This window comes from Lonchura striata, chromosome 5, assembly GCF_046129695.1.
Source record: "Lonchura striata isolate bLonStr1 chromosome 5, bLonStr1.mat, whole genome shotgun sequence".
Taxonomy (NCBI): domain Eukaryota; kingdom Metazoa; phylum Chordata; class Aves; order Passeriformes; family Estrildidae; genus Lonchura; species Lonchura striata.
The window spans coordinates 10,213,608-10,240,018 of record NC_134607.1 but is presented as its reverse complement, the minus strand read 5'-3'; the positions used below and the strand labels follow the sequence as shown (position 1 = coordinate 10,240,018).

The following is a 26,411-nucleotide window of genomic DNA, read 5'->3' as shown; positions in this document are numbered from 1 at the left end:
AATCTTAAAGGTGTAGAACTTATTATTCAACATAAACAGGGCAGACGATTGGGGATAAAGGCATCATACAGTCAACCTAGGACAAATGGACAGGACACTGCCATTTTCTTCCAAGTGAGAGAGCACAATGGCAAAGATTTCCAGGTTCAATGGTCACAAGCTCAACTCAATATAGCTAGGAGGAGCAAGGGCATTTGTTTTTCAAGAACATGCAGTGTTTATATGACCATGTACTTTGCCAGTCGATTTATTTAATGATCATTCCCCTTTTGAAACTCAAAAGCAAAATAAAGCCCCTTGGCTTTGCTTAGGCAAGGAGCAACTGAATAGAAAAATGAAGTCCACAGGGACTGCAAGTCCACCAGCAAGCTGGTAGATCACAAGACACAAGCTTTTAGAATGAGCTTCTAAAAGATCTTGAAACTTCTTCAACCTTTCCAGAAGCATAATCTTGCATGGGAAGAATAGATAAGAGACCAATCCAAAACAGAACAGTTTCTCAAGTCAGCCTGTGGTAGATCTGCCATCTCTCAAGAGTCAACTCACTCAACAGGCCCACTCGCTGTAGTGAACTAAAGTATCACAGTCTGATTGTTCAAGTAATAACGAATACTTGAGGCTGAAAAAGGTGTTCACAAAAGTGATTCAGCATGCAAAACTCTTGAGCAGTCACCAGATGTCACCATCTCTCAGGATACTGAAGCAACAGGCCAAGTGACAAAAACAGAAGAGAATGTTTCTATCACACATCTACACCTTCAGGTCCAAGGTAAGGCCAGAACAAGCAACTTAGCCACCACAACTTAAAGGGTGCACATTTAGGAGCCAACCTGGACTGGTCATCTAAGGCAGTAACCTCCAGCCTTCACATCACAGACACATGGCTGATGCTTTCTGTTCATTCTCACTTCCAACCTCAAGCCTTGAGACTCTTGATATTCATGAGATCCTTGAGAATTTAACAGCCTCACAGGAACACCATCTCTGGAAATGATCACCAGTCGCACTTCCCAGGCCTTCCTTCCACAGGTCTTGTGCAACCCAGGTTTGCTCACGAGCTTGGGTGGAACTGAAACTCTTTGTCATCACACTTAAATACGCACAACAATTTTTGTGCCAGATGTTGTAGCATCTTCTAAATTTCTTCTCTCATATTAAAACTTCCTCATTTATTTTAGGGATTTGGATTCCAGCATTTACATTTTGAGTTGTCACTAGCATAACCTGGTTCTGTCTTACATACAAAGCAGGAAATAGCATGTGCTTTACAGGCAAAGTGTGTTCTGCTTTTTTTCATGGCTTTTCTATCTTTTTGCCCCTTCTGCAGAAAAACAGCAGTCAGTGCTATGCACATCCAGAACATACTCATAAAATAGCGTGCCCAATAAAATATTAAATGTATGGCCCAGTAGGCTATAATAATGTCTATAAGTTTTAGGCATGTTTCAGTACCCTCATGTAGTAGGCATATACAAATAAAAAGTAAATACTTTCCGTCCAAAAAGTCGTGGTGTGATGCTACCTCTGGTAGATTACCTCTAGTGATTCCTTTTCAGAAACTAAGGCCACTCTGCATTTTCCTCAAAAAGAGATAGCTAGAAGCCAGGCCACAAAACACACAGTTTTATAAAACTGCAAGCTCAACAACTATGATTGAAATCTTCACTTTCCTTTGATCAGAAGAAACAAAGAATGAGTGCAAGGGATGAAAGAAAAAAAATAGTAGAAGGAAAAGAAACAAAGAAAAGTCTCAGCCCATCTACCCTACTACAAAAAACAAGAATAAAATCTGCTCTGTGTCCACAAGGTACCTTGATTTCAAACAGCTGAATGCATACACAGGTAGCTATGACTCTGAGAGTAACATACAGTCTGTTTTTAAAAGATTAGACCAAAACAGGAGGTCGACCATCAGCCACTATATATTAGAACATAACACAGCATCTCTTATCAACTAGTGGTAGAGGGCAAGCTTGTATTCTTGGAGCGGTTTTGTCTTCATAGTAGATGGTTCCATTGCAGAGAACATTACCAGAACACCTCTAAACTAGTTCACCCACTGTTTGGAAGGCTGGGATTAATTATGGCATAACAAAAGAGAGTAAGTTTTAAAACAAGAGGAGAAGTGAAAAAAAGGGCCAGAAATATGAACTTCAGTAGAAACCTCAGGATACACAAATGCCCTTAGGTACAAAAAAAAGAAGGCATCTAAAACCAGCAGAAGAAAAATTACTTACCTTTCAAAAGGGGCTGGAAAGTTGGAATTTCCTGCAGTTTTATGACATCTGGATCATTGCGGACATTCCGTGAGGATTGTGTTCCTGGGGCTACAACCACAATGTCGTCCATTTTTGCTCGATGCTTGGCTGGCAATGGAGATGCTGGATATTGGAGAAAGGGGGAATAATCAACTTTACAAGCCGATTACACCAGAATCCAACCCTATGGGAATATTGCTCTATTGAACACTGCACAGGTATGCTTTTTCTAGCACATCGCCGAGATCACTGAAGAGCTCTAAGCTCCGTTCCCTCTCCCCACCGGGGAACAGCTGATTCCGAACACCTGCACCACTGCCGGCCCGCTCGTTCTTACTCCGCCAGCTCCGCGCCCAGGGCGCTCCCCATGCCCGGCTCTGCTCCCCCGGTGCCCCTGCGCCGTCACAGGAAGGGCCAGGCCGCGCTGCCGCTGCCTCCCGGAGAAAGAGCCCTTCCCTTCTCCGCAGCCGCTGTGCCGGCACAGCTCCGCGCCCTCGCTCCCTGCCGGGCACTGACCTGCGGCGCTGGGCTCGCCCGGGCGGCTCTCGGCCTCGACGCTCTGCTCGGCGCCCATAGCGGCGCCCCCGTGCTCCGCCCGCCGCCCGCGGGGTTCCGGCTGCGCGGGTCAGGCGGCTCCGCCCGGCGGGCGGGGCCCTGCAGGGCCGGGCCGGGCGGCCGAGCCCGCCGCAGCCGCGGCCGCGGGAGGCGGCGCGGTGAGGCCGAGCTGTGTGGCCAGGGGAGGTGCTCCTGCTCCGCTGCTCGGCCCGAGTGACGCTAGTATTGGTAGTGCTGTGGCCTCTTCTGTGTTCCTCGGTGTTAACGGACAAGTTACATTTCTTTAAAAAGGAGCCTAGGACCGAATATCCTGAGTTGGGAGGGACCCACAAGGATTATCGAGTCCCTGCACAGACACCCCACAATCCCATCCTGTGCATCCCTGAGAGCACTGTCCAAACGCGCCCGGAGCTCTGGCAGCCTTGGGGCCATGACCGCTCCCTGGGGAGCCTGGGCAGTGCCTGACACCTCTGGGGGAAGAACCTTTCCCTGTTACCCAGGCTGACACTCCCCTGACCCAGCTCCAGCCGTTCCCTCGAGTCCTGTCCCCGGTCCCAGAGAGCAGAGCTCAGTGCCTGCCCCTCCACCTCCCCTCAGGAGAAGCTGTGACTGCGCTGTCTGCCCTCAGTCTCCTCCAGCTGAACAGACCAAGTGCCCTCACATGGCTTCCCCTCAAGGCCCTTCACCATCCTCGTGCTCTCCTTTGGACACTCTCTAATAGTTTAATGTCCCTCTGATATTGTGGCACCCAAAACGTCACACAATATTTGAGGTGAGGCTGTCCCAGAGCAGAGCGGGACAATCCCTCTCTGGCCCAGCTAGGGATGCTCAGTATTTGTGCTGAAATCAGCTCCAAGTGGGAAAAGGTAATATTGGTAGGGGGGATCTCCAACCACTGATCACAGGCCACCAACCCAAGAAACTCCTGGACCCAAAAGAAGAGAAAAACTGAGTATGTGGACTAATTAACATGAAAATCAAGTGAACCATTAATCAGAAGAAGCTAGAATACTAATTAATTAGAGAATTACATAACCAATAACCAATGAATACTAATTCCTTTGTTTTCCAAAATGTATAAATTGTCAAAAGTTTTGATAATTGATTAACATGTTTGGTGAGGCAATACCCAAGCACCTCTTTGCTGAATAAAATAATATCAGCCTTCTAACCTAACAAACTGGGTGAGAAAGCTCATTTTCCAGTTTGTGGTGAGGAGAGGGTCTAGCAGAGGCCACAAGGATGATGTGGGTCTGGAGCATCTCTCCTATAAGATGTGTGCCATGGGAGGAGTGGGAGCTTCAGATAAACTCTGCCATAGCTCAGATTTTGGCAACCGTTTAAATGTAAGGACTCACCCTGGCCTACAAGTTTTAGTCATGGCAGATCGGGTCTGTTTATAAAAATGAATTATTTATTGAACAGACAAGTGATAAACAGATGAAAGATCTTAATCAGAATTACTTACTACACTTTATAAAACTAAAACAACTAGGGGTAGATTACAGTGTGACATAAAACAGTGCATGATATCAAGGTACCTCTATTAAATGTAGCAAAAGAAACAGTATTAGGAGTGATATGTAACTTCCCACTGACAGGTCAGTAACATTCACAGATTCCTTCACTCAGCCTCCAGGAGAGTATATAGAGTATCATCAAAACAGTGTTCCTATTCAGGGGAGAAAATCCACACATTTCCAGGGAAATGTGTAGAAGATTTCTGCTTTGTGGAAGTTTGGTGTGGCTTTTATAGTTGTAAAGTGAGGTGTCTGGCAGTCAGAAATCCAGCTTATAATTCCAGATTTCACTTGGACAGTGAGATATTTATTGGCAGTTGGGAGATGCCAGACTCATGTTAACTCCATGGCCCCAAAGTGATCCACTACAAGACAGCTTGTCCTGTCTGAGTTGTCTGACCAGTTAACAAATAACAAATAAGTTCTTGTGAGGGGTGAGATGCCCTGCTACAAAGGGACTCCAGGGGACTGGGCCTGTTTAGTTTGGAGAAGAGACAACTGATAGAGGATCTCTTTAATGCAGATAAATATCTTAAAGGGGGTGCCAAGAGGAGGAACCAGACTCTTATGAGTTGTGCCCAATGACAGGACAAGGAGCAACACCCATAAACAAAAATATGAGAAGTTTTATTTCAACAAGAAGAAGAATTTCTTCCCATTAAGGATGGCAGAGCACTGGAACAGCTGCCCAGGGAGGTTGTGAAGTCTTCCCTCCTGGAGAAACTCCAAAGCCACCTGGAATGTGGATTGCTGTGCCACCTGCTCTGCCTTGTCAGGGGGGCAGGACTAGATGATCTCTAGAGGTCCCTTCCAACCCTAACAATTCTGTGATGATGTGATTTTTTTAATTAAACGTATTGATTCTTCTGTACCAAGGTAAACCTGCCAAACCCCAAAGTGCTGGGCACAGAGGAGAGTAGTGTGGGCAACACCCATCTCCAGCAGCCCTTATATACCCACTTGCCAGAAGTGAAGGAAAAGCAGCCCAGATCAAAAGTCCACAGACAGCTCAGGCTTAGGAAAACAAGATTTAAAAGCTAAAAAAAACACTACTGTAAATGAGAAGGATACATACTTTGAGATTTGAGATTTACTGTTTTCATATTTGACAGTCAAATCAGCAAACACATCATGTGTATGACAGAAGAATTGCCTATAAATAAGAACTGCCCTAGCCCATGCTGGTTTCTGAACAAGCCTTTTCTATGTTCATGCCCAAAGCCCAGCATCATCCAAAGCTCTGCACCAAAGTCGGCACTATGTCTCTTGGCTGCCTTTGCTAATTTCCACCATGATTTAATCTCACACAATAACGATGCTCCTATCTCTTGAGGACCTCAGCAGAGTTACTGGCATCCAGGCTATGGGAAGGCAATCCCAATCCAACAGAAACTGCTGCTAGCTGTAGGCTGTATGCTGCACTAGGTACTTTTGCAAGTATTAGAATAGATTACAATAGAGGTTCATTTTATCTGTGCCTTGTGGTGTTGTATTTTAGTTAAATGGTATGCTCTGTCTCACCCCTCGAAACTGTATGGTTTATTCCAAGCCTGTAATCCTCCCCTGAAGTATCCTGTGTCTGAAATCCCATTGGCCTGAACTTAAAAGTGCCCACTTGGAAACTCCCTGTTAAGTGTACCGGTGGGACCAGGCTCTCGGAGCCGGCTCTCTGGGCCGGTGCTGTTTCGGCCCCTCTGCCACCCTCCCCTCTCCCTCCCCCTGCCCTCCCTCAGAAACCATGCTGCTTCCCGGGGGTAGGACCCCCAATAAGCCCTCATCTAATTAGCACCTTCAGAAGCTGTGTGGAGTCTCCTTGCCTGCCTGCTGCAACCAGCGAACTCACAGTTTGGGGGGCCCCGGGGACACCCCGAGGGTCCCCCCAAACGCACCGCAACAGTGCCTGAGTTTTTCGCAATGTGCAGCACTGGCTCCGAAGCAGAGAGATGCTCTATAGAAAACAACTTTAGTGACCTAGCATTATGTCTAAGAGCTAATGGTGTCCCACCATTCTCTCTCTCTCAGCTTCCCTTTCTTCCCATTGCAGTGGTAAGGGAACACAACAGCTGCTGAGCAAGGCTGGCTCTCTCCTGGCTCAGTGGATGTGGTTTCTGCATAGCTTTTGATGGACCTTGGCTTCCCTGCACCTCAGCAGCCTGACCGATTTGCTTCTGATCTCCCCAGGGAGACTGAGTGCCTGCCCCACCAGAAAGAGCAGAAATTTGCCATGGTGGCCAGAGTGGGGCAGTCGTGTTATCCCCAGTATCTCATCTTCCCTGCTTACATTATAGATTACATCAGCCCTTCTCATTTTCCCATGGTCGTCTATGCCTGTCTGACCACAGCAGTCTCTGTGTATATTCTCACATTCGCCATCTCAACAATTCAGGTGAAAAACCCGTTTCCTCAGCTGTTCTGGCCAACTCAGCCAGACCTTTATCTTCCTTCTGCTTGTTTTCTTCCATCGCCTCTGTGTAAGCAAAGTCAGGTGACAGCTGCAACTTTGTCTAATACATAGTACGGGTAATACCTGTGCTTGCTTTTAGTATTCATTCCCCTGTTCATTCACTGTGTGATGCAGTTAGTAGGTAACACCTTAATGTTCAGATTCTCTTGGGACTTTTTCTTTTAACAGTGAAAATAATGTCACCAGTTTACCAAAAAAGGGCTAGAAAGGTTCATTTTCTTAAACAATGCAGCTGAAAATTTTAGAAGAAACAGTCCCAACAAGACTGCGAGAATCACAAACATTATTAATTGCCCCAAGGTGTCTATGTGATGCAAAATGAGATGGTAGGCTCAGTCACTTACAACACTCATGTCCAAATAAAAGCCAACACCCAGCAGTACTGACAAAGGGAACTGACTGTGCATGATAAACAAGACAGCCTCCCATGCCTTGGCATCTAGCCATTACAATACATACATTAACCTGCCCTTTGGGATCTCTTCAAGTAATGCACATCTTTGAAAAGAAAATTACCTCTTTCTGGAAAAAGAAGGAATCTATCTTATAATCATTTTACTCTTTGCATTCCTTTGGTCTGCTTTTACTCTAAACACTACCTCAAACACTGCCCCAAAATAGTTAGAAAATAAAAGAGGAAATTAAAAATTTCCAAGCAAAAACATTACTTAAGCAAGCAGTTGCACTGAAACAGCTGACGGAAGAATGGCCAAGACACTAGTTGTGGTCCCAGTAGATAGACGTTTTTTGTTCATTTTTTTTTCCCATTCCACAAACATCTTGTGCTTGGTTATGATTTGAACAGGATTACTCAGCAAGGAGTCTTTTACACACACATGTAAATATGTCCATGTCCATTTAGTCTGGGATATGCATATTAATTTCTTTCATTACAGCTCCCAAAAGCAGATTTCAGGTGGAGGAGAAGTCTGACTGTGGGTAAAACCATATCAACCTGATCACCAAGAGCTTCTCTAGGTGGTTTTGCCTTTGTGTCTGATGCTCAGGAAGGACCCTTGGTGCCAGCGAGTGGCTGTAGGAGTGGGAATACCCTCGCAGCCCCACTGGGCAGGCAGAAAGAGGAGGGCAGGAGTCAGGTAGGAGAAGGACAGGCAAGAGGAGGAGGGCAGGCAAAAGGAAGAGAGCAGGAAAGGGAAAGCAAGGGAGAAGGAGGGCAGGAGAAAAGGCAAGAATGGGACAGGAGAATGGCGGGCAGTGAGAAGGAAGCAAGAGAGGAGGAGGTGAGGCTGGAAGGCAGGAGGAAGGTAGGTAGGTAGTTAGGTAGGTAGGTAGGTAGGTAGGTAGGTAGGTAGGTAGGTATGTTAGCGTTCCGGAACACACATAATCACAGGATATGATTATATGCAGGTGCTTTTATTAAGAGCACTGGGAATCAGGTGTACAGACCCAAATCTGACTCTGATATGGCTTTCGAGCTGAACATATTTTATATTCTATTGTTATATAACTTACATATTAATTATTAAATTTATATTGTTCTATTGTATACATTGACATGAGTTTCTCATGATCTTTCTTAGGTCCCTGACCACAGTTTCTCATGATTATTCTTATGATTAAACAGTAATTATATTTAATTACTAAACAATCATCACATCTAACAATTATATCATTTATCATGTACTAGCTACACAGGTGCAGTTCTAGCAAGTACAAGTTCTTCATGTGCTTAGGGTATTTATTTTTCCAGGGCCTACTAAGCTTATTTTTCCTGTTAACCCTAAATCCCCATGATTTTAAAACCCTTTTACTATCAGGTAGGTAGGTAGGTAGGTAAGCAGGTAGGTAGGTAAGCAAGAATTCCAGGAGGAGGAGGAGGGCAGGCAGGCAGGAGGAGGGCAGCAGGGGTCGCGGGTCCGCCTCCCATGGCTCCTCCTTCCGGACGTGCCGGGACAGCCGCGCTTCCCCCGAGCCACCGTCCCGAGTCCGGCCAGGATCCGCCGCTGCCTTCCCGACCCCGCGCTGTGGGTGGGGGTAGCCCGAAGGTGCCCTAATAACGCGTGCACACCCCGGGAGCAGCGGAGAGCCCTCGGCGCAGCTCCTTCGGCTGCCGCTGGCCGCGAATCCCGGCCGTGCCGGAGGAGACCCGCGGGGACTGCTCCGGGTCACCATGTCCCTCGGGGGCAGCCGCTGGCCGGTTCGCCTGCTGGTGGTCACCTGCGTGATGGCCAGGACGGCGCTGAGCCAGGAGTGCTCCGCGGAGAAGATGGAGAATACCATAATCGACATAGATCTGTCCCTGCCCCGCGGCGTCCGGGGCGCGGAGCCGCTGCGCGTCCCCAGCGCGAGTGCGTGTGTCCGCGCCTGCTGCTCGGGGCACCGGCTCGCAGGTAACGTCGGCCTCCTTCTCCGAATTTACCCTCTATTTCAGGCTTCGCTTAGTTCCAGCTTGTGGCTACTACCTTCTTTTGCCAGTAGATGTTAGATCTTAACGCAAGACCCTGTAGGTGTTCAGGAAAATAGTTGCATCACAGAAACAGCGTTAGTTTTAGGCGTTAAAACCTTCCAAACCCCGAACCTCGAAGGTGTGTAAGCTGTGTTTAGTAGATGCACTAAAAGTAGCTGACATTTTGCATTGTATTTAATTTTAGCCAAAAAAAGAGAATGCTCACCCTCCTCTGAGACAGCTCGTTTGAATCAAGCTCTTGGAGCAGTAGGAGTAGAGCAGTAAGTAGAAATGACAGTGGTGAAGGTGACCCCCCCAAAGCAGCAACTAACCAAGCGATTCCTGAGATGTAGTAAGGAAAAATGTCTAAATAATTTTCTTCCCCATGAGTATATTGAGGAGGTTTTCAGATTCATCAGGATTTGTAAGCGAGCAATTGTATAAAGTGGTGCCAGTGTGGTATGCGTGAGGGGAGGATGAGAGATTAGACTCATAATTTCCCCAACTTTATTTGTATAGGAAAAGGAAGGTGTGACCTTTCATATTTTGGCCCTGGGCCATTCTTCTGCAGTCTCTGGCAGTTTTTTCCTGTAGGAATGTTATGCTAGTAATTTTCCTCTTACTCACATGAGCAAAAGTTAACAAACTAGATCTCATTACCATACTGCTATAAAAGTTCTTACTGCTGAAACAGGCATTTACTTTGTTTTGCAGGAGACAAGAAATGTAATTTGATTATTTTTTATGCTGCAAGAGCAAGTACACATCCAAACTGCTACTTGTTTTACTGTCCTAGCACTGAGGCTTGTCCAATGAAACCTGCAACAGGACTTGTGAGCTACAAGATAACTACAGGTAAATAATAGTGAGAGCCATCAGCCTCCACACCACACTGCAAAGTGACTTTTGCACTTGTAAAGTTTCAGCAGTGATCAGGAACTGTTTGGAGGTCATATTTTTAATAAAGTGATCTCAGCCAAGCATTATGATTTAAAAATATTTATCTTTTTTGTTGTGGAGGATGGATGAGTAAGCTCCTTTGTGGGCCCAGCTTCCAGCTTAGAATAATGTCCCAACCCTTATAATATTCCTTCACATTAGATTCAGAAATCCTCATAATTTGTTCTTACTTAAAACAAAAAGAAGCTGCTTCCGTCTAGATATATTCAAGAAGGAAAATTTCCTGTACATAATACTGAAAAGTATCACAAAAACCAATGGAAATACCATGCCCTTGTAGCCAGCTGTGTATTTAAAGGACCCATGCTACACTGATGAATAATTGGCAATAATAATAAATAATCATTATTTTCTGCTTTCAGTGAGGGAACCTGAAGTGCAGAAGCAAACTTTCTAAACTCAGCTGTATGGCATGTGGGCTGCACAGTCAGAAATTTCTTGCTCTCTGACCTATGCTGTTTTTTTTTTAACAGCAAGGCCTACTTGTTGATTGACATTGACATGCACCAGACGTGTTTGAACAGCTCAGATAAGAAACTGATAATTAGATTATCCTGCCAAGGTGGTTTCTATATGGCTACTTGAGAGATCAAACTTCTGCTGAAAAAGAGAACTTTTCCAAGAGGAACTATGCAAGGAGAAACAGTATGATATATAGAAAAATTACTCACGTAATGTTACCAAGTATTTTTGTTCAAGCACAATCTCACAGGAATCATGCAAAAGCAATGTGCAACAAATGAACTGCATTCTGTAAAATTATTACTAAAATTACAATGTCCTCCAGCTCTTTCTGCCCTAGAAGAACATTGGGTTATCAAACAAAGAAACAAGAAATGCAATCATGCTTGTGCTTTTGTTTGGCATGTAATGCAATGCTGAGTGAACAACTTGATTGCATATAACACTTCTTTTTCTTTTTGGAGACTTGATTTTCTCTGAACATTTAATTGTGGAAAGATTATGCTAGCTTGTTTAATGTTCTTGGCAAGTTTTCAAAGGTAGCACCTGAGCAGTGTCTGTAGAAACAAATGTTTCAAACTGTTCTTTAATGTAAGAATCTGTATGTGGTTACACTGAAAACCAAGATGAAAGGGGGAAAGATGCTTCTTTATTTATTCCAAGTCCAGTGCATTTAACAAACTCATTTGTTTCAATATTAAAAAGAGATGAGTGAGTATCAAATCTACTTGAGAGCATGCTCCCTTTTAAATGTTCTGTGCAGCAGCTGAATGGTTATCATGAATGTATTATATATATTCTATATTTTTATAAATAAAATTATATATAGAATATAAATTGACAATTAGCCTGTCTTTCCAAGAGCTCATGCTCAGCCAATAACTTTCTATAATACCTGTAAATCAGATAAATATTGTAGAAAAAAATACTGCAAAACCAGATAGATTTTAGGATTATTATTTGCATGGCATTTCTGCACAGAACACTAGTTATATGACTAGGCTTGAGGCTGACAGCTTTTATGACATAGAATTTAAATGTCACTGTGCATATGTTAAAGAAAAGAAGTTTCATCAGTCATTATCTCTTAGAGTCCCCTTACATAAATGTTCCTAAGAAATATAAAGAGAGTATGCCTACATTAGTCAAAAATAGATTGAATAATTAAATACCAATATTTCTGTTTCCAGACATTCATGCCCTAGAGGATAAATCCATCAAAACTGAGAACTTTTCTTCAAATGAGTATTCTTTGCCTTCGGATGCTGGAATCTTTACTTCTCAGAGTCAGAATATCCATCAGAATCACACTGCCAGTTTGGAGCAGTCTGTCTTTCATCAGGCATCTGAACTCCTGAACCACATAGGCAAGCATTTGGACAATATGGAACTTCATACAGTTTCTCCTGAATCTCAAAGAGCAAAAGAATCTGAGAGCTTAGACCCCATCTCAAGGCAGCAGATAATTAATCTGCCACCAAGCACACCTTCTGCTGTTCCAGCTAGAAACCCCAGTGCTTCCTTCCCCACCACTGCTCGGGCAGGCGCCCCTGAAACCAGTAGCACTTCTCTTGCTCTTGTGCTGACAGGCACTGCCCAGCTGGAGTCTCTTACAATCTCTCTGCACCCTGGTGCTGCCAAACCAACCACACCCCACCCCACCACAGCTGCCTCTCCATGTGCTGCAGCCACTGCAGCTAAACCTGCTGTCCCTGCCACCAGCATCACTGTTACTCATTTTCTGATTTCCAAGCCCAGAAATTCTGCTTCTCCTTCTACAACCACGCAAGTGACCACGAATTCTGGATCTGCTACTGCCCTTTCAGGGCTAAGGACTCCAGCCATGTCTCCTGAGCCAACAGTTGTCTCTTCCAATGATACCAGCCTTGTGACCCTCCTCTCTTTTCCAGGTTTCATTTTGTCCAGCTATTCCCCCACATCTTCCCAAAATTACCTTTGGGGTTATGACCCCTCTGACTCAGAAAGCTCCCTGTCAGAAGGTGTTCTGAGAGGGAAGGGTGCCTTTCAGTTGGGGGAAAAAAGCAGCCTTGTAGCAGCTTTGTTTTTTGGGGTGATATTCTTGTTGCTAGTTATTGTGCTGACAGGGAAGAAAATCCATGAATCTCTTCAGAAAAGGCATTACACCAGGCTGGATTATTTGATCAATGGAATGTATGCTGATGTCTGACTGGGAGAGGGAATAAAATTTTGAGGAGTATCTCTCACTTTTGAGAGGAAAACTCTGAAATAGAACAGTTTATATTGAAATCTCAGAAGAGAATGGATTCCTTTTTTGGGCTCTGATGGGAAAGCAGGAGGCAGGAGATGTGTTTGATGGTGAGAAGAAATGCTTTGTCTGTGCTGAACTATAATGTCTATAATTTTTGATTTATTCCTAAATCCTGAGAGTAAACATCTAAATCCAAGTTAAGCTAAGAAGGTCTTATATTTAAGGAGAAAAAGATTTCACAAGCTTAATCTGTACTGTGACAAGATTAGTGAAATTGAAGTACACCTAATAAATTGAGTACCTGTGCAGCACATGGGTGTTTTCAGTGCTATTTACACCAAATGCTGGAGTGTTACACAATTGCCTGGCAATCCTATTTACCCTATTTGTAGCTTTAAAGGAATACTTAGTAATAGAGCTTTGCATCCAAATGGTTTTAGGTACAAACAGAAAAAAATATATTACATATGGCATAATTTAATTTTCCTTATCTAAATATAGTTTATGGTTATATACATATCTTTAAAGTTCTTCTGCATACACCACAGGTATCCTTAAAACTACATACTGCAAATGTGAGTGCTCTCAAAGCATACCCTCTTCACTTCTAGCGTCCCCTTCATGTGGCTGGTAATAAGCATGGCTGCTTAGTAACAGTTATCTTGATATTCGACTTTTTTTCCAACCTAAACAACTCTATGATTTTATGTTTTCCGGTCTCTACAACAGAGAGAGTAAGTGGGAGCATCTACTGCCACACAACTTCCAGTTCATGTTATTTAAATTTCCCTTCACATGCAGTCAGTCTAAAACTGGTTTTAGAATGAAAGGCTAGATTTCAAAGTGTTCATATTAGGTGGCATGATCAACACCAAATGTCACAGCAGAGAAGGAAGGGTGCCTCACAAATGCAAGGAAACAATTCTATTGCAAAATATGAAATTTGACTCACATCCAAGAGATTCTTAGATCTGTCAAGCTTAGTGTGGTGAGAAATAGGTGTGATCCAAAAAATGGCCTCAAGGCAAGTTTTCTGAAAGCTCTAAATAACTAAATGCAGAAAATTCTCTGAAAATTCCATTATTCAGAGATCAAAAAAAAGTCAGTGTTCCTTGTGTCAAGAACTTGAATTTTTATTATATGGAGGTTACAAATTGCTTTTTATATATAAAACCAACTGGTCTGCTACATTGTTTAAGTCTGACAATGGTTAAAAAAAAGGTAGTCTGGATAACCTCTTAAAAGTGAACAAAATTACAGAAGAAATGTACCTCAAATTTATCAGCTTGTTTTCTGACTCTTTGTTTAACTTAATTTTCTTTCTTATTTTAATAGCTATTTTCAGAGGTTTCTGGTCAAGGAACATAACAAGGAAATGAGTTCACAGAATGATAAGTACTAGTCTTAGCTGTAAAAACACAGATGCAGATCTGAGGTTCACCATAATTTTCTCTCATAAGAACTGCAACCTTCCTGAGAAGATTTCTATGTTGCTGGTATCATCACAGCAGGAGAGGTGAGAAGAACAACCCCTGAATGCTCACTGTGCATTTCTGCTGCAGTAAATAATTTTTTGGAGGGACAGGTGATTGGTATTAATTTATATGGTTACAGTACAGTAGCAAAATATTCAAGAGAAACCAGCAGATGTATCTCAGGGTTGTTCACAGCACAGGTCATGTATTCATCTGGAGAGGGACATTTTACAAGGACATGCAGTGATAGGACAAGGGAGAATATCTTTAAACTAAAAGAGAGAAGGTTTAGATCAGATACTGAGAAAAAATTCTTCCCTATGAGGGTGCTGAGGCCCTGGCACAGGGTGCCCAGAGAAGCTGTGGTTGCCCCATCCCTGTAAGTGCCAAAGTCCAGGTTGGACAGGGCTTGGAGTGACCTGGGATAGTGGAAGGTGTCCCTGCCCATGGCCAAGGGCTGGAATGAGCTGGTCCTTAAGATCCCTTCCAACCCAAAGCAGTCTCTAGTTACTCAGTGTGGTCCATGTCATTAAAAACTGCCCTCCAGCCCAATCAGCTGTGCACACCCAGCACAGTGAATGGCAGAGGTAAAGCTGAGAAGTGCTCGAGCACCATGCCTGACTTGGTGAGGATGCTGACCTCAGTGGCCTTTCACAACATTTGAGTAAAATAACTTTAGAAGTTGTTACATGAAAGATCTTCTTTTATGCTCCAGTAAAGAAAACAAGATATTAGGCAAGTGTACTGAAACACTTTTAAAAAATTATTTTCCCCATCCATTTGTCATGTTGGATTAAGAACTAACAGGGAATTAATTGATAGCTGACCAATTTGGAGCTTTCTGGAGGGTCCTTTACAAGCTGTGTTTGGACACTAGAGGGCAACAACAGTTTATTAAATAGAATTGACACATTATGAAGATTTTTGATGATTTAAAAAACTTTTAGTTAGCTTGTTTTTTTAACTTCCCAAACTATGGCTATTGCATTGTGGAAAGGTTTTATAGGAAAGATTTTTGTTTATTGAAAGGGTTTGGGTGAAGGATTATATTCACACATTTTTAAAAGTTTTTACTGCATCATATAATGCAGAAGACACCAAAATGAAGCATATTCTCTACTTTAATAACACTGAATCAAGTTGCATTATTAGTCATGTATTGGCATCTCCAGTTAACAGAGAGAGAGATTTTCCATCATCATTCTTTTGACTATGATGCTTTATTATATGCATTTTTTGAGCTTATTTATTTACCTGGATAATGCTCTTGTATTATGAATCAAAAAGGAGCAAGAAAAAGTAACTAAAAAAGCCCATCCAGTTTGTTATGCTTTCCAACATTAAAACTTCTGTGCACTCTACTATTTTTCCACTGACATCTCCTGTGGTCTTCACTGTGCACCACACATGGAACTGGATCATTAATCACCACTCTGTGATAAGTCTTACATTGGAGTGGCTCTTTCTGGACATAATTAGTTTTGCTATGGCAGTAGGTGAAAAGCTGATTGACTTTTGTCACCTGGAGAGCATCATAAATTCTGTAGCTGATTGTTTTCATATTGTTGCTTTATAGCGCTGAGCAAACATAAGGTATGTAAATATAGACTGTCATGAACAAAATTGTCTTGTGGCATTGTACAGTAAAGCAAATAACCCAAATTTTATAACCACTGCAAACAACCATAAAGAAATAAATTGTAGACCTATTTGAGATGGATGAGAAGGATCCAAAGTCCCTGCTTCAAAAGGCAGTAAATTCAGCATGGTGTGTTCTCTGCAAATAGTGCTTAAATTAATTTCAACTCCTGTAGGAACAGGAAATGCTTAGACTCAGGATTATTTCAAGTTACTAAACAACTAACAAAACCTAACAAACAAACAAGGAAATAAAACCACAAAAAAAAAAAAAAAAAAAAAAAAAAAAAAAAAAACATGAGAAGGCAGTTTCAAAACTGGATCTTGTTTTCCTGCCTCCTGCAAAACCATCTTAGTGAATTTGAATCTGATGACATGCTTTGACCCTACCATCCCACATTCCATGCTGATAAAATCATGGAGTTTAAAAGGCCAGTACTGCAGTCAGCAGTTCCCAGGCAGTATCCCATCATACAGAGAGCTATACTTCTGTAGACTTCTTTCTGTCACCCTCCTGAAATGGCCCTAGACAGCTGTCCTCTCCCTGTACATTACTAATCCTCTCATACAGGTAATGCACTTCTCTACACTAATTCTCAATGAATTCCTGTTTATAGGTAGTTGTGGGATAGCTGCATCCCCTCATCCTTGAAGTCTTGCACATCCCTTCAGGAGTGTGCATGCTATTCCCAGATGCTTTCCCAGTGTCTTGATAGGTATGTCCCCTGAAGGGCTAGGGTATATTGAACTTTTTTCTTCTTCTTCAGAAAACCTACGCTTAATCTCACAGTCTAAATTTGCTTTTTTGCCTTTAGGTCTCTACGCTTCTTGAGGATGTCAAAGCACAAAGCATAAAAACGCTGCTCTTTGTCACCTGTGTGTTTGGTATTATAAACTGTATAAAAGTATTTTTAAGTTTCAGTACAACTATACTGTATCACTGTTTCCTGTATATTGGCTTACTTAATTAAAAAAAAAAAAAAAGGCATGAGGGTCATGCATTACTTCTTTTCTCTTTTTCTCTTACTCCTCTCCTTCCAATCTATAAAATGTCATTTTTGTAAGTCACAAGAGTTTAAATATGCTGTGTTCAAGCTATTCTGATCCTTTTTTTTTTTTTTTTTTGTGGTTCACTTTGTTTTTAATAGAAAATCAATGAGGAAAATTGAAAATTCCATCATACCAATACTGTCCAGGAGTAGTAATCAGATAATTTGTGCACGCTGTGTTTCCTCAAAGAAACTTAACAAGCAGTTAAAATCCAGAAAAACTGGCTAAACCATAAGGAATATTTTGAAACATTTGCTGACTTGAAAAGTCACTCTGAAAATCAAGAAGGTGTTTCATCACAATGCTATGATGGTAAGGATGGTTATATGAGGTACAATAACTCCTTATAAGATGTTTTGGTACCAGCTACCTCAGAGTAGCAGCTGAATTATGGCTGAAAGTTACTGGGAACATCCCTAGGGTTTCTCTGTTCTTCCACTTGCACAGAAGCAAAATGTGATCAGTGTAGCTTAGACTTTGACACTGTGACTTTTGCAAGAATTCTCAACAACACCTAGATGGAAAATTGGCACAAAGTTTAAACATACATTCTTGTGCTGCAAAGATGGTGGAAACCCCCTCACTATGACATGGATCTCCTATCGGTTTGCTCACTGTTTAATTAGTTTCTGAGTAAATTTCTCTGTTTGTTGGAACTCAAAACGTCCCTCAGACATTTTGGTCAGAGGCATTTGAGACCCTGGCAGGCAGCTGGAAACAGCTGTAATTTTGAGTTTGAGCCATGGAATGAGTTACCAACTTTGAAGGTGGAACAAGCAGTCACAAAAGGTTAGATATTATAGTAGAAGTAGTTACAAAGTAGAGAGGAGCATTTTTTAATACTGTACAGGGGGGTTTTAACACCTGTACAGGGGGGTTTTTACTTTGTACATGGGGGTCAGAAGTTTTAAGATGGAGGAATGTAGGCTGGTCCTGTTCCTCCTCTTTCTTCTTCCTTACCTCCATGTTCTTGGTGATGTTGGCACTCACAGATTGGTTTAGAGTAGAAAATATAGGTAGTAGGTATTGGGGAAAAACTGTAAACATTTATCACATAATGTGTCATATAAAAGATAGCAGCAGCCCTGGGCAGGGGGAGAGAAGAAGAAGACACCAGACAGAGAGGATGTCAGGGTGTGTGTGTGCCTCTGCCTGAGCTGCTGAGCAAACCGCAGCAGCCAGAGAAGACAATCTTTTAGATAGCTTGCAATAAACTGCCTTGAGACCGAACAACAAGAGGCTGCAGAATTTTTCTTTGGAAGCACGGCTTGGAGGAGAGACTTTACCACCACATGGAACCCCTGAACCAGACCGGGGTTCCGACATCTGTTTGCTTTTATGTACGAGCTTTTTTTTCTTGAAGCCCAAGTTCCACCAACACTACTGAAATACTTGTAAGTATTTGGATCCTTACAAACAAGGTTTTTTTGATTCTCCAAGTAAGGATCCAGGTTAGTTTGGGTCCTTCGAGTAAACTGATTGAGATGATCCCTTTACTACAGTGGACATGTGTTATGTGTCTTTGTCAGTGCAGCTCCTGTTGGTGTCAGTTGGAAGGTCTTCCAGCACATATTTATAAATCAAGTCCTCCCACTTAGAGGCTCATTAACTGTTCAAAACCATTGCCATACAGGATGACAGAACATGTCAGCCCAGAGGCAAAATTTCTGAAAGAATGTGTAGAACATTTTCCTGGCGGCTTCTGATTATTTAACTAGGACAATGTTGTCCTTTTTTGGTTCTGGGGCATGAAATAAGGAGCTCAAATGTTTTTCCACCATGTGATAACTCAGGCAGTACTTCTGGAAAGACTCCAGATTTGGCACACACTGTATGTTGCCTTTACAGAGTGCTCTGGTTTAGAAAGGGCAAAAAATAATTTGCTTGTGAGATACAGTTTTAAACCCATGAGAACAGCTCACTCCATTCTTCTCACTGCTCAACAAGATACACATGGCTTTCCTATACTGGCAAAGCATAAAGGAAGGGTACACCCCATTCAAGTGAACATTATAAAAGATGGTAGAGTTTGAAAAGTGAAAGCCTGAATGCTGAAGTTTATCCACATGCTACATCTAGCAGAGTTGCTACATCTGGCAACTTTTCCAGAAATATGCCAGACACTCCATCTCAAGGGGGAATTCATGTGTAGTTAAATGCTGGGATGTTTTTGCAGAGGCCAAACATGGATATCCCTGGTGATGGTAATGAAAATTATTTCAGGAGCATTGACAATAGCAAAAACAGCAATCAAAGAAGGGTCTGTGTGCTGCAAGCAGGTACAGTACAGGTCACTTCCTCTTGTCTGGAGCATCTATTGACTTTCTATACCATCAGGCATTTGGAACATAAAAGAAGGTTATCCTGGGCAGCAAGCAGAGTAGAAGTGGGAAGATAGAGCAAGTCACCATACAAAAGAAATGCATGTAATTTGTGAGGCAGTAGCTTTCCAGTATAATATAAATTAATCTATTTTTTGCTTCTATTCATGTGATAATGAGATATTAATCAATTAATTCCGTTTAAAAAAAAAAAAAACACAGTAATAAAAAAGTTATGTGTTTAAAGCTTCCAAATCTAGATTTTCAATGCCACCAGTGCCTACTCTTAGGGCAGTAGGAGCTGTGTTAACTGTGGGGTCAGTAAGGGCTATGGTGGCTGTAAAGGGTGTTAGGGCTATAGGGTCTCTGAGAACTATAGGGTCTGTGAGGAGCAGTGAGGGCTATGATGTGTTTGACTGCTACAAGGGTTGTGAGTGCTACGAGGTCTCAGGGGGTTTTAAATGCTGTAAGAGCTATGGGGTTTGTAAGCTGTGGTGGCTATGGGATCTTGGAGGGCTTTGGGGTCTGTGAGGTCTTTGAGGGCTATGGGTGCTCTGAGGGCAATGAGGGTTATAGGGGCTGTGAATGCTATAGGGGCTGTAAGGGCTGGGGGGGCTGAGAGGGCTGTGGAGTTTGTGAGGGGTGTGGCATCTGTGAGAGCTATGGTTCTGACTTCTGATTTTTTTAGTCACCTCCTTACCTCCTTTTCCTTCTTTCTTCTTTTTTTTTTTTTTTTTTTGGTATGGTTTAGTTTTTTTCTGTTTTGGGTTTTGGAGTTTTTTTTCCTCTATGGTTGGCATTCCCTCTGCTCAAGCCTCTCTTCTCTTACTTTTCCTTTGTTTTTCATTTTCCTGCAGGAAGCCTGCAAACCTTTCCACCCAACAATGGGCTTATACAGCTAAAGCCAGCATCAGTTGGAATCAGCTCTTGGTTTGGCCAAAGCTGACTCATTTGCCCAGTTTTCTTGGAAAGGCTTTTTAGTTCTCCCATATAATGCCAAGGAGTCTGCTGTAATCTCTGGAGTGCACAGGGTAAAAGCAACAGGTGCCTGAACCAGAAATGTCAGATGCAGAAATTCGGTAAAGCCAAGTGTCTGCAAATATTTTTTTCTCCTATTTTTAAGTGGTTTTGGTCTGTGGTTCCCATTGTTTTGGGTTTTTAACTATGGTGACTGGAACACCTTTTCCTACACTGAATTACTTACTGCTACAGTGTACCTTCGGCCACACATATACTAGAGGTTTCTTTCTGTTAAAGTGCTAGGATTCTTAAACCACAAGTGAAGATAGGACTCTAAATAATAGTTCCTTTCAACATTTAGAGCTTTGGTTATCTTGAAAGAAAAAGGTGTTTTGGGAAAATAGCACTTTAAAAGTATTGTTCAAAGAAAGGATTTCTTAATATGCTGAGATTAAACGGGGATTTTGCTCTTTTCAAATTGTTGTAAAGGTATTAGATTTTTCACAATTGAAATAAGGACAAAAAAATAGTAGAAGTTGCATTAACTGCAAAGTTCTGACACTGAAAAAGGCATTGGAAGGAGCTTCACACGTCAGGGCTATTCAGACACAATTCCCTGTCTTTTATGCAAAGATCCATGTGACCAAATACTGTCTTTGTGGTTTTGACTGGGGAGAGGGTAGAAAAAGGAAGGATGAGGAATGGATTGGGCAACCTCACTCTAATCACTTTTCTTCTTGAGAGGAGAAAATATAATCTAATTATTCCAAAACAGAATATTCTCATCTTTCAATGATGTCTTAATAGCAGACACTACTTTTTAAATAAATATATTTGGGGACTAGGTCTTACTTTCTCTGTGTTTTCCTTTGTCATTTATCTACATTTAATTGCCCTGTCCCTTTTGAAATCAGTGAGAACTTTACCATTGCCTTCAGAGGGACCAGCATTTCAGCACGCTATGCCCATTAATTCTTGTTGAAACATTCAGTGAGAAAGATAAATATGATAGTGGCTTCTGTGATGTGGGCAGCTACAAATTCATTTGCTGAGCATCCATCTGTGGGAGGGGACTTAGGAGATAGTCCCCCTGAGCTACCATGGGAGGTGACAAGTGTGTGACTTCCCACCTCCCCTGTTGTCAATCTTTTGTTGTACCTTCCCCCTTGTTCCTGTCCGTCATTATGTAAGCCATCCCCCAGTTCTGGAAAGTTCTTTGTTCTCTGTACCCCCATTGGTTCCTTCCATGTAACCACTCCTTCCCCTTGTCCCCATTAGTTGTAACCCTATCACTCATCCCCTACTCCACCCCTGAACCCTTCCCTCATTGGATGTTTCCTACCCTGACCCTCCTTCCCTGACACAGTTATATTCCTCACCCCACCCTCAGTTTGGGGCTCTCAGTGCAAGCTCCCTTCCGGAGAGGTTGTCTTCCTATGCTCCCCAACCTGCTTTTCCTACAATAAACCCTCTTGGAAACAACGCCGCCTGAGTGTCATCCTGCCATTGAGAGGAAGCTGTTTTTATGCTATCTGTCTCCTGAGGACCTGACCCTGTGGCGTGCCTGGAGGTCATAGTACCCAGGCGCGTCATCCATCTTCTTCTAACATCTTTTGTTTATTAGGGACTTTGGTTCTGGTTCTACAGAAGATACCATTGACTCCACTCAAACTTGGGGAACAGTTCAAAAGCAGAATGACTTTGGCAGTCACTACTTCTTTCATGACCTCCAGCTGCTGTCCCTTGCTGTCCCAGGAGCTGACACAACTGCTTGTGAAGCTGAGCCACCAACTAAACCAGGGAACTTGCCCAAGTTTAAAAATAATCCCATGAAAACTCTTGTGTCATTGAGCCACCGTACAAGTTCAGAGGTAAGAATAAAGCTGTCCAGGTTTCTCAGCCCCAGCTGGATTTGAGCCAGCAAATGAAGGTTTCTCTTTCTTAGGTGAATGAAAATAACTGCAACCAACAAGGGGAGCTTCTTACTAAAATAAAAGAAACATTCCCTCTCCACTTACTTTGCCTTTAAGCTCAAATAAAGGAACATAATCGCCTCAGAGAAATCATGCCTGTTGGAGGCTTTTTTGTATGTGGTAATCTTACATTCTATTTTACTTTGTAAAAGCCTCTGCTATGGAGTTAATGCTACATGGATGAATTAGAAATAAGGCTGACCAACATTTAAGAGATAGACTTGGTCTTGAATCCTAAGCACTGATGGGGAAAAGTGTTCAAAAAAAACCATTTTTGCAGGGGGTAGTGATCAATGGCTCAGAGTGCTGATGCACCTCAGTGACAAGTGGTGTCCCTCAGGACTCCATATTGGACCAGAGTTCTTTAAATATCTTCATTAATAACACAGATAAAGGGATCGAGTGCACCCTCAGCAGGTTTGCAGATGACACCAAGCTAAGGGTCCAGGGACACACCTGAAGGACAGGCCAATCCAGAGGGACCTGGACGAGCCCCAGAAGTGGCCCATGGGAAGTGGAGTCCCAGCACAGGAAAGACATCAGCCTGTTGGAATGAGTCCAGAGAAGACCAAAAAGATGATTAAAGGGATGGAGAACCTCTGCTGTGAGGAAAGGCTGGGAGAACTGGGATTGTTCAGCCTGGAAAAGAGAAGGCTTCAGGGTGACTGTCCTGGTTCCACCCAAGAGGGTTAGTTTTTGTAGTAGCCAGGAGAGTCATGGCAAGGACGTGGAAGTTATCCTATACACCTTCTGTCAGTGCTAGGGGTGAGGGGAAGGGAGTCTCTTCTGAGAAGGGGCTCCTTCCAGTCGAGTAACTAAGTTGAATAGAGAAGTGGGGAGGCCCAGGTTCTGAAACAGAGGGAACAATTTATTGTCTGTTCTTGGAGCTCTTACAGTGAGCAAGAATACTTTTTGTACTCTCTGTCATTACTATAGTGCTATTACTGTTCATTTTCTTATCGCTGTTTCTAGTGAATTGTTCTTATCCCAACCCATGATCTTTGCCTTTTGTGCCTCCAGTTCTCCATCCTGCTGTAGAGGGGAGAAGGGATCTGGGGGAGTGAGTGACAGTACAGGGGTTGGAGAGTTGGTGGGAGCACTAAATTGGGGAGCACCATTCCTAAACCATGCCAGTGACGTAAGTGGGGCCTTCCAGTACCTGCAGGGAGCCTATAAGAAAGATGAAGAGGGACTGTTTACAAGAACATACTGTGATAGGACAAGGGGTAATGGCTTCAAACTGAAACAGGGCAGATCTAGGTCAAACATCAGGAAAAAACTCTTCTCTATGAGGATGGTGAGGCCCTGGCACAGGGTGCCCAGAGAAGCTGTTGCTGTCCCATCCCTGGAAGCAACCAAGGCCAGTTTGGACTTAGACTTGGGAGATGAAAGGTATTCCTGCCCATGGCAGGGGGTTAGAACTAGGTGTTCTTTAAGGCCCCTTCCAATCCAAACCATTCTGTGATTCTCTGATTTTATGATACTTGGGCTGGAATCAAGAGAGGAGGATTCCAGGCAGGTTATGGGAAAAGGGGCTAGGCTGGGGGATGTGAAGCCAGTAATCATTAATGGGCTTAGAGGAAATCCAAGTAGGAAAGGGTTTGAATTATAGAAAAAATGGCAAAATGCACCAGTGACAGCATGTGTGTTCAAAAGCTAAAAATAAAACCAGTCAGCTTGGGCAGCAGGGAAGATGTCTTTAAGAGTCAGAGCAACCAGGCAGGGGATCAGGCTCCCAAGGGAGACAGTCAAGACACCAGAGTGTTTCCAGTAGAAACAGATAAGATGTGAGAGGGAATGGCATGTGGGCATGTGAAGAAATGTGTTGTTGTGATACAGGGGTGCAGGCTTGAGGTTTTCCTCAGCTGTGCACTGTATGATTAAGACACAAAGAATTCATTACAGACCTGTCATACTTCTCAAGAGGCTAATGACAGATTGTGGAACACTGCAAGTATGGAAAAAGTATAAGGAAACACTGTGGGGGGGAAAAAACCCCCAAAACTCAAATCAACAATAACTCCATTTTCCTTTTAAATGGTAAACATAAATATAAAAGTGTGCTCCTTTTGCCTGCTCCTGCAAAATCTAGTGGTAACAAACAAGGAATGGACACAGGTTTTCTCTTCTCCAGGGTACATTTTTGTATGGCAAGTCTTCCCATCCATTATCCGCATGGATCTTGCTCGAGTTTGCTAATCCTCCTAAATGACATCAAAGTAACAGAAGGGGCTACTTCACCCAGCAGACAGTCAAGGACAAAATTTTGTAATGTAGACCTGGCCTCAGGCAGATATTGCTGTTGAGCCAAATTGTTTACATTTTCAAAATCTGGTTTTGCAATCTTGAAGGTTGGAAATACACTTAATTAAAAAAAAAAAAATCCCTCTATTTTCTTCTATTTAATGTTTCTTTTCTGCAGTAAAAGCTGAGAGTGATAATATCACATGACACCAGGAACCCTTTAGAGTCAGCCTACAATGCCCAGGCCTTTAATCTGGCCCAGATGTTATCTCCTACTGTAATAACAAGAAAAGCTATGAAAATATATGTTGAACACATATGAAGGTAAAAGTTAAATGTTACAGCGAGTTTCTAATAATCCTGAAAATAATACCGATTTTGGAATGTAAGTGCCTCAAACGTTGCTCTAAGTTGTTCTGCTTCACATCGTTATTCTGCTCACCAGCTGTGACGGAGGGAGAGTCTGATATAGATGTCTAGACTTAATTAAAACGTTTAGACACGTTGATATCGTTTAATGGAGTATGTTTTCTCATCTAGAGGAAATGCAAGAAAGCTGCATTTTACATTGTTTATTAGGAACAAAGTTAGTAAGGAGGGAAGTTTTTTTTCAATTGAGAGTGTATTATAAAATCTTAACTATGCAAGAGGGAAAAAGACTGTTTAAACACAGCACCTTGACAACTCATATTATTGGTAACACTGCTCTAAGCAGCACAAACCAAACCCACCACATTTAGTTTAGCAAGGGGGACAATAACGCACCCCCAAAAGCGCTGGGAAAGAAATCACGCACCATTACATCAGCCGGGCAGCAATTCCTGTCGACAAGGGACGCCTGCTCCCTCTGCTCTGGGAGAGGCCGGGATTTATTGCTTTTCAGTCTGCACACCGTAACTTCATTTTGCCTCCCTGGCTGCCGCCCGTCCCCCGGACGATGCTCCGGCGTTGCAGCCCGTTCCAGGAACGGGATCGGGACCGGAGACTCTGTGCGGCCGCTCGGACGCCGCCGCAGCTCTGTGGCAGAAAGTAGTCCCGTCCTCACGGGCGAGGGAACGCAACGCAGGCGGCGGAAGGGGCGACGGGAGGCAAAGTAGTCCCGCTGGAATGCGGCTGCCCCCAATCTCGTTCCGTGCCTGTGCTCGGGGGGTGCCGTAACCCCGCTCACCTCCCTACCTTAGGGAGTCCCCCGGGCCCGCGCCCTGCCGGGGTTCTGCCGGCTGCGGAGTTGCCAGGGGTGTGCGCGGTCCCGCCCGGGAGAGGGGAGCCGCACGTCCGGGAGCCCCCGCCCCTCCGCTCCCTCCCTCCTCGACTGGGAGTGGTGCCGGGGGCGGGCGCTGCGCCGGGAGCCGGCCGGCTGCGGCGCGGGAGGAGGAGAAGGAAGAGGAGGAGGAGGAGGAGGACTGTATCCCTGCGCCGGTGCGCACCCGGCGGGGGGGTCGGTGGGGAAGGACAGCGGCGGTCGCGCTGAGGTGGCGGCGGTGGCAGCAGCAGCCGGCATGGAGGGCAGCGCCCGCTCCCGCAGCGGCACGCCGGGGCCAGTGGCCTGCTAGGGAGCGGCGAGGGGGGATCTCCGCGGCCGCCCTTCCCCGCCTCTCGCCCTCCCCTCCCCCGCCCGCCTGGAAGCATGAACTGGCAGCGGAGGTACTGCTCCCCGCCGCCGCCTCCCCGCCGGTGAGAGCGAGGAGGGAGGGAAGATGGGGGCCATCCTGCGCAGCCTACTCGCCTGCAGTTTTTGTTCCCTTATGCGAGGTAAGCGGGGCGGGCGGCGGCGGGAGGGGCAGGAGGGAAAGTTGCAGGGCTGGTGGCGAGGGGCCATGTTTGGGTGTGCGGGAGGGGAGCGGTGAGGCCTGGCTGCCGGCGGGGCCCGGCGCGGGGGCAGCGCTCCCTCCCT

At 43.9% G+C, this 26,411-nt stretch overlaps 3 protein-coding genes across 5 annotated transcripts in view; 2 read left to right on the top strand and 1 right to left on the bottom strand.

Annotated features, from left to right (window-relative positions):
- Nucleotides 1-2,890, bottom strand: part of BORCS5 (BLOC-1 related complex subunit 5) — an 80,237-nt gene extending 77,347 nt beyond the window's left edge. The window contains exons 1-2 of the mRNA XM_021535111.2: nt 2,775-2,890; nt 2,238-2,381 (exon numbers count right to left, since the gene is read on the bottom strand). Of these exons, the coding sequence (XP_021390786.1) occupies nt 2,238-2,381; nt 2,775-2,832 (202 nt within the window). The 5' untranslated portion in view covers nt 2,833-2,890. The remainder of the gene's footprint in view (nt 1-2,237; nt 2,382-2,774) is intronic.
- A 5,820-nt stretch (nt 2,891-8,710) lies between these two features.
- On the top strand, nt 8,711-14,133 carry MANSC1 (MANSC domain containing 1). The gene is made up of 3 exons (XM_021535200.3): nt 8,711-9,148; nt 9,919-10,059; nt 11,817-14,133. The coding sequence occupies exons 1-3, from the start codon at nt 8,929-8,931 to the stop codon at nt 12,812-12,814; spliced, it is 1,359 nt and encodes a 452-aa protein (XP_021390875.2). The 5' UTR covers nt 8,711-8,928; the 3' UTR covers nt 12,815-14,133.
- An 11,979-nt stretch (nt 14,134-26,112) lies between these two features.
- Nucleotides 26,113-26,411, top strand: part of LRP6 (LDL receptor related protein 6) — a 128,378-nt gene continuing 128,079 nt past the window's right edge. For all 3 annotated transcript variants that reach the window (XM_077783268.1, XM_021535114.3, XM_021535113.3), the window contains exon 1: nt 26,113-26,269. In XM_077783268.1, coding sequence (XP_077639394.1) covers nt 26,215-26,269 — 55 coding nt within the window. In that variant the 5' untranslated portion in view covers nt 26,113-26,214. The remainder of the gene's footprint in view (nt 26,270-26,411) is intronic.

Bases quoted from the DNA above. Each gene is read 5' to 3' on its own strand.
- MANSC1 (XM_021535200.3), top strand. From the start codon at position 8,929: ATGTCCCTCGGGGGCAGCCGCTGGCCGGTTCGCCTGCTGGTGGTCACC. The intron at 9,149-9,918 runs GTAACGTCGGCC...TTTGTTTTGCAG, and splicing joins CTCGGGGCACCGGCTCGCAG to GAGACAAGAAATGTAATTTG. The intron at 10,060-11,816 runs GTAAATAATAGT...TTCTGTTTCCAG, and splicing joins GAGCTACAAGATAACTACAG to ACATTCATGCCCTAGAGGAT.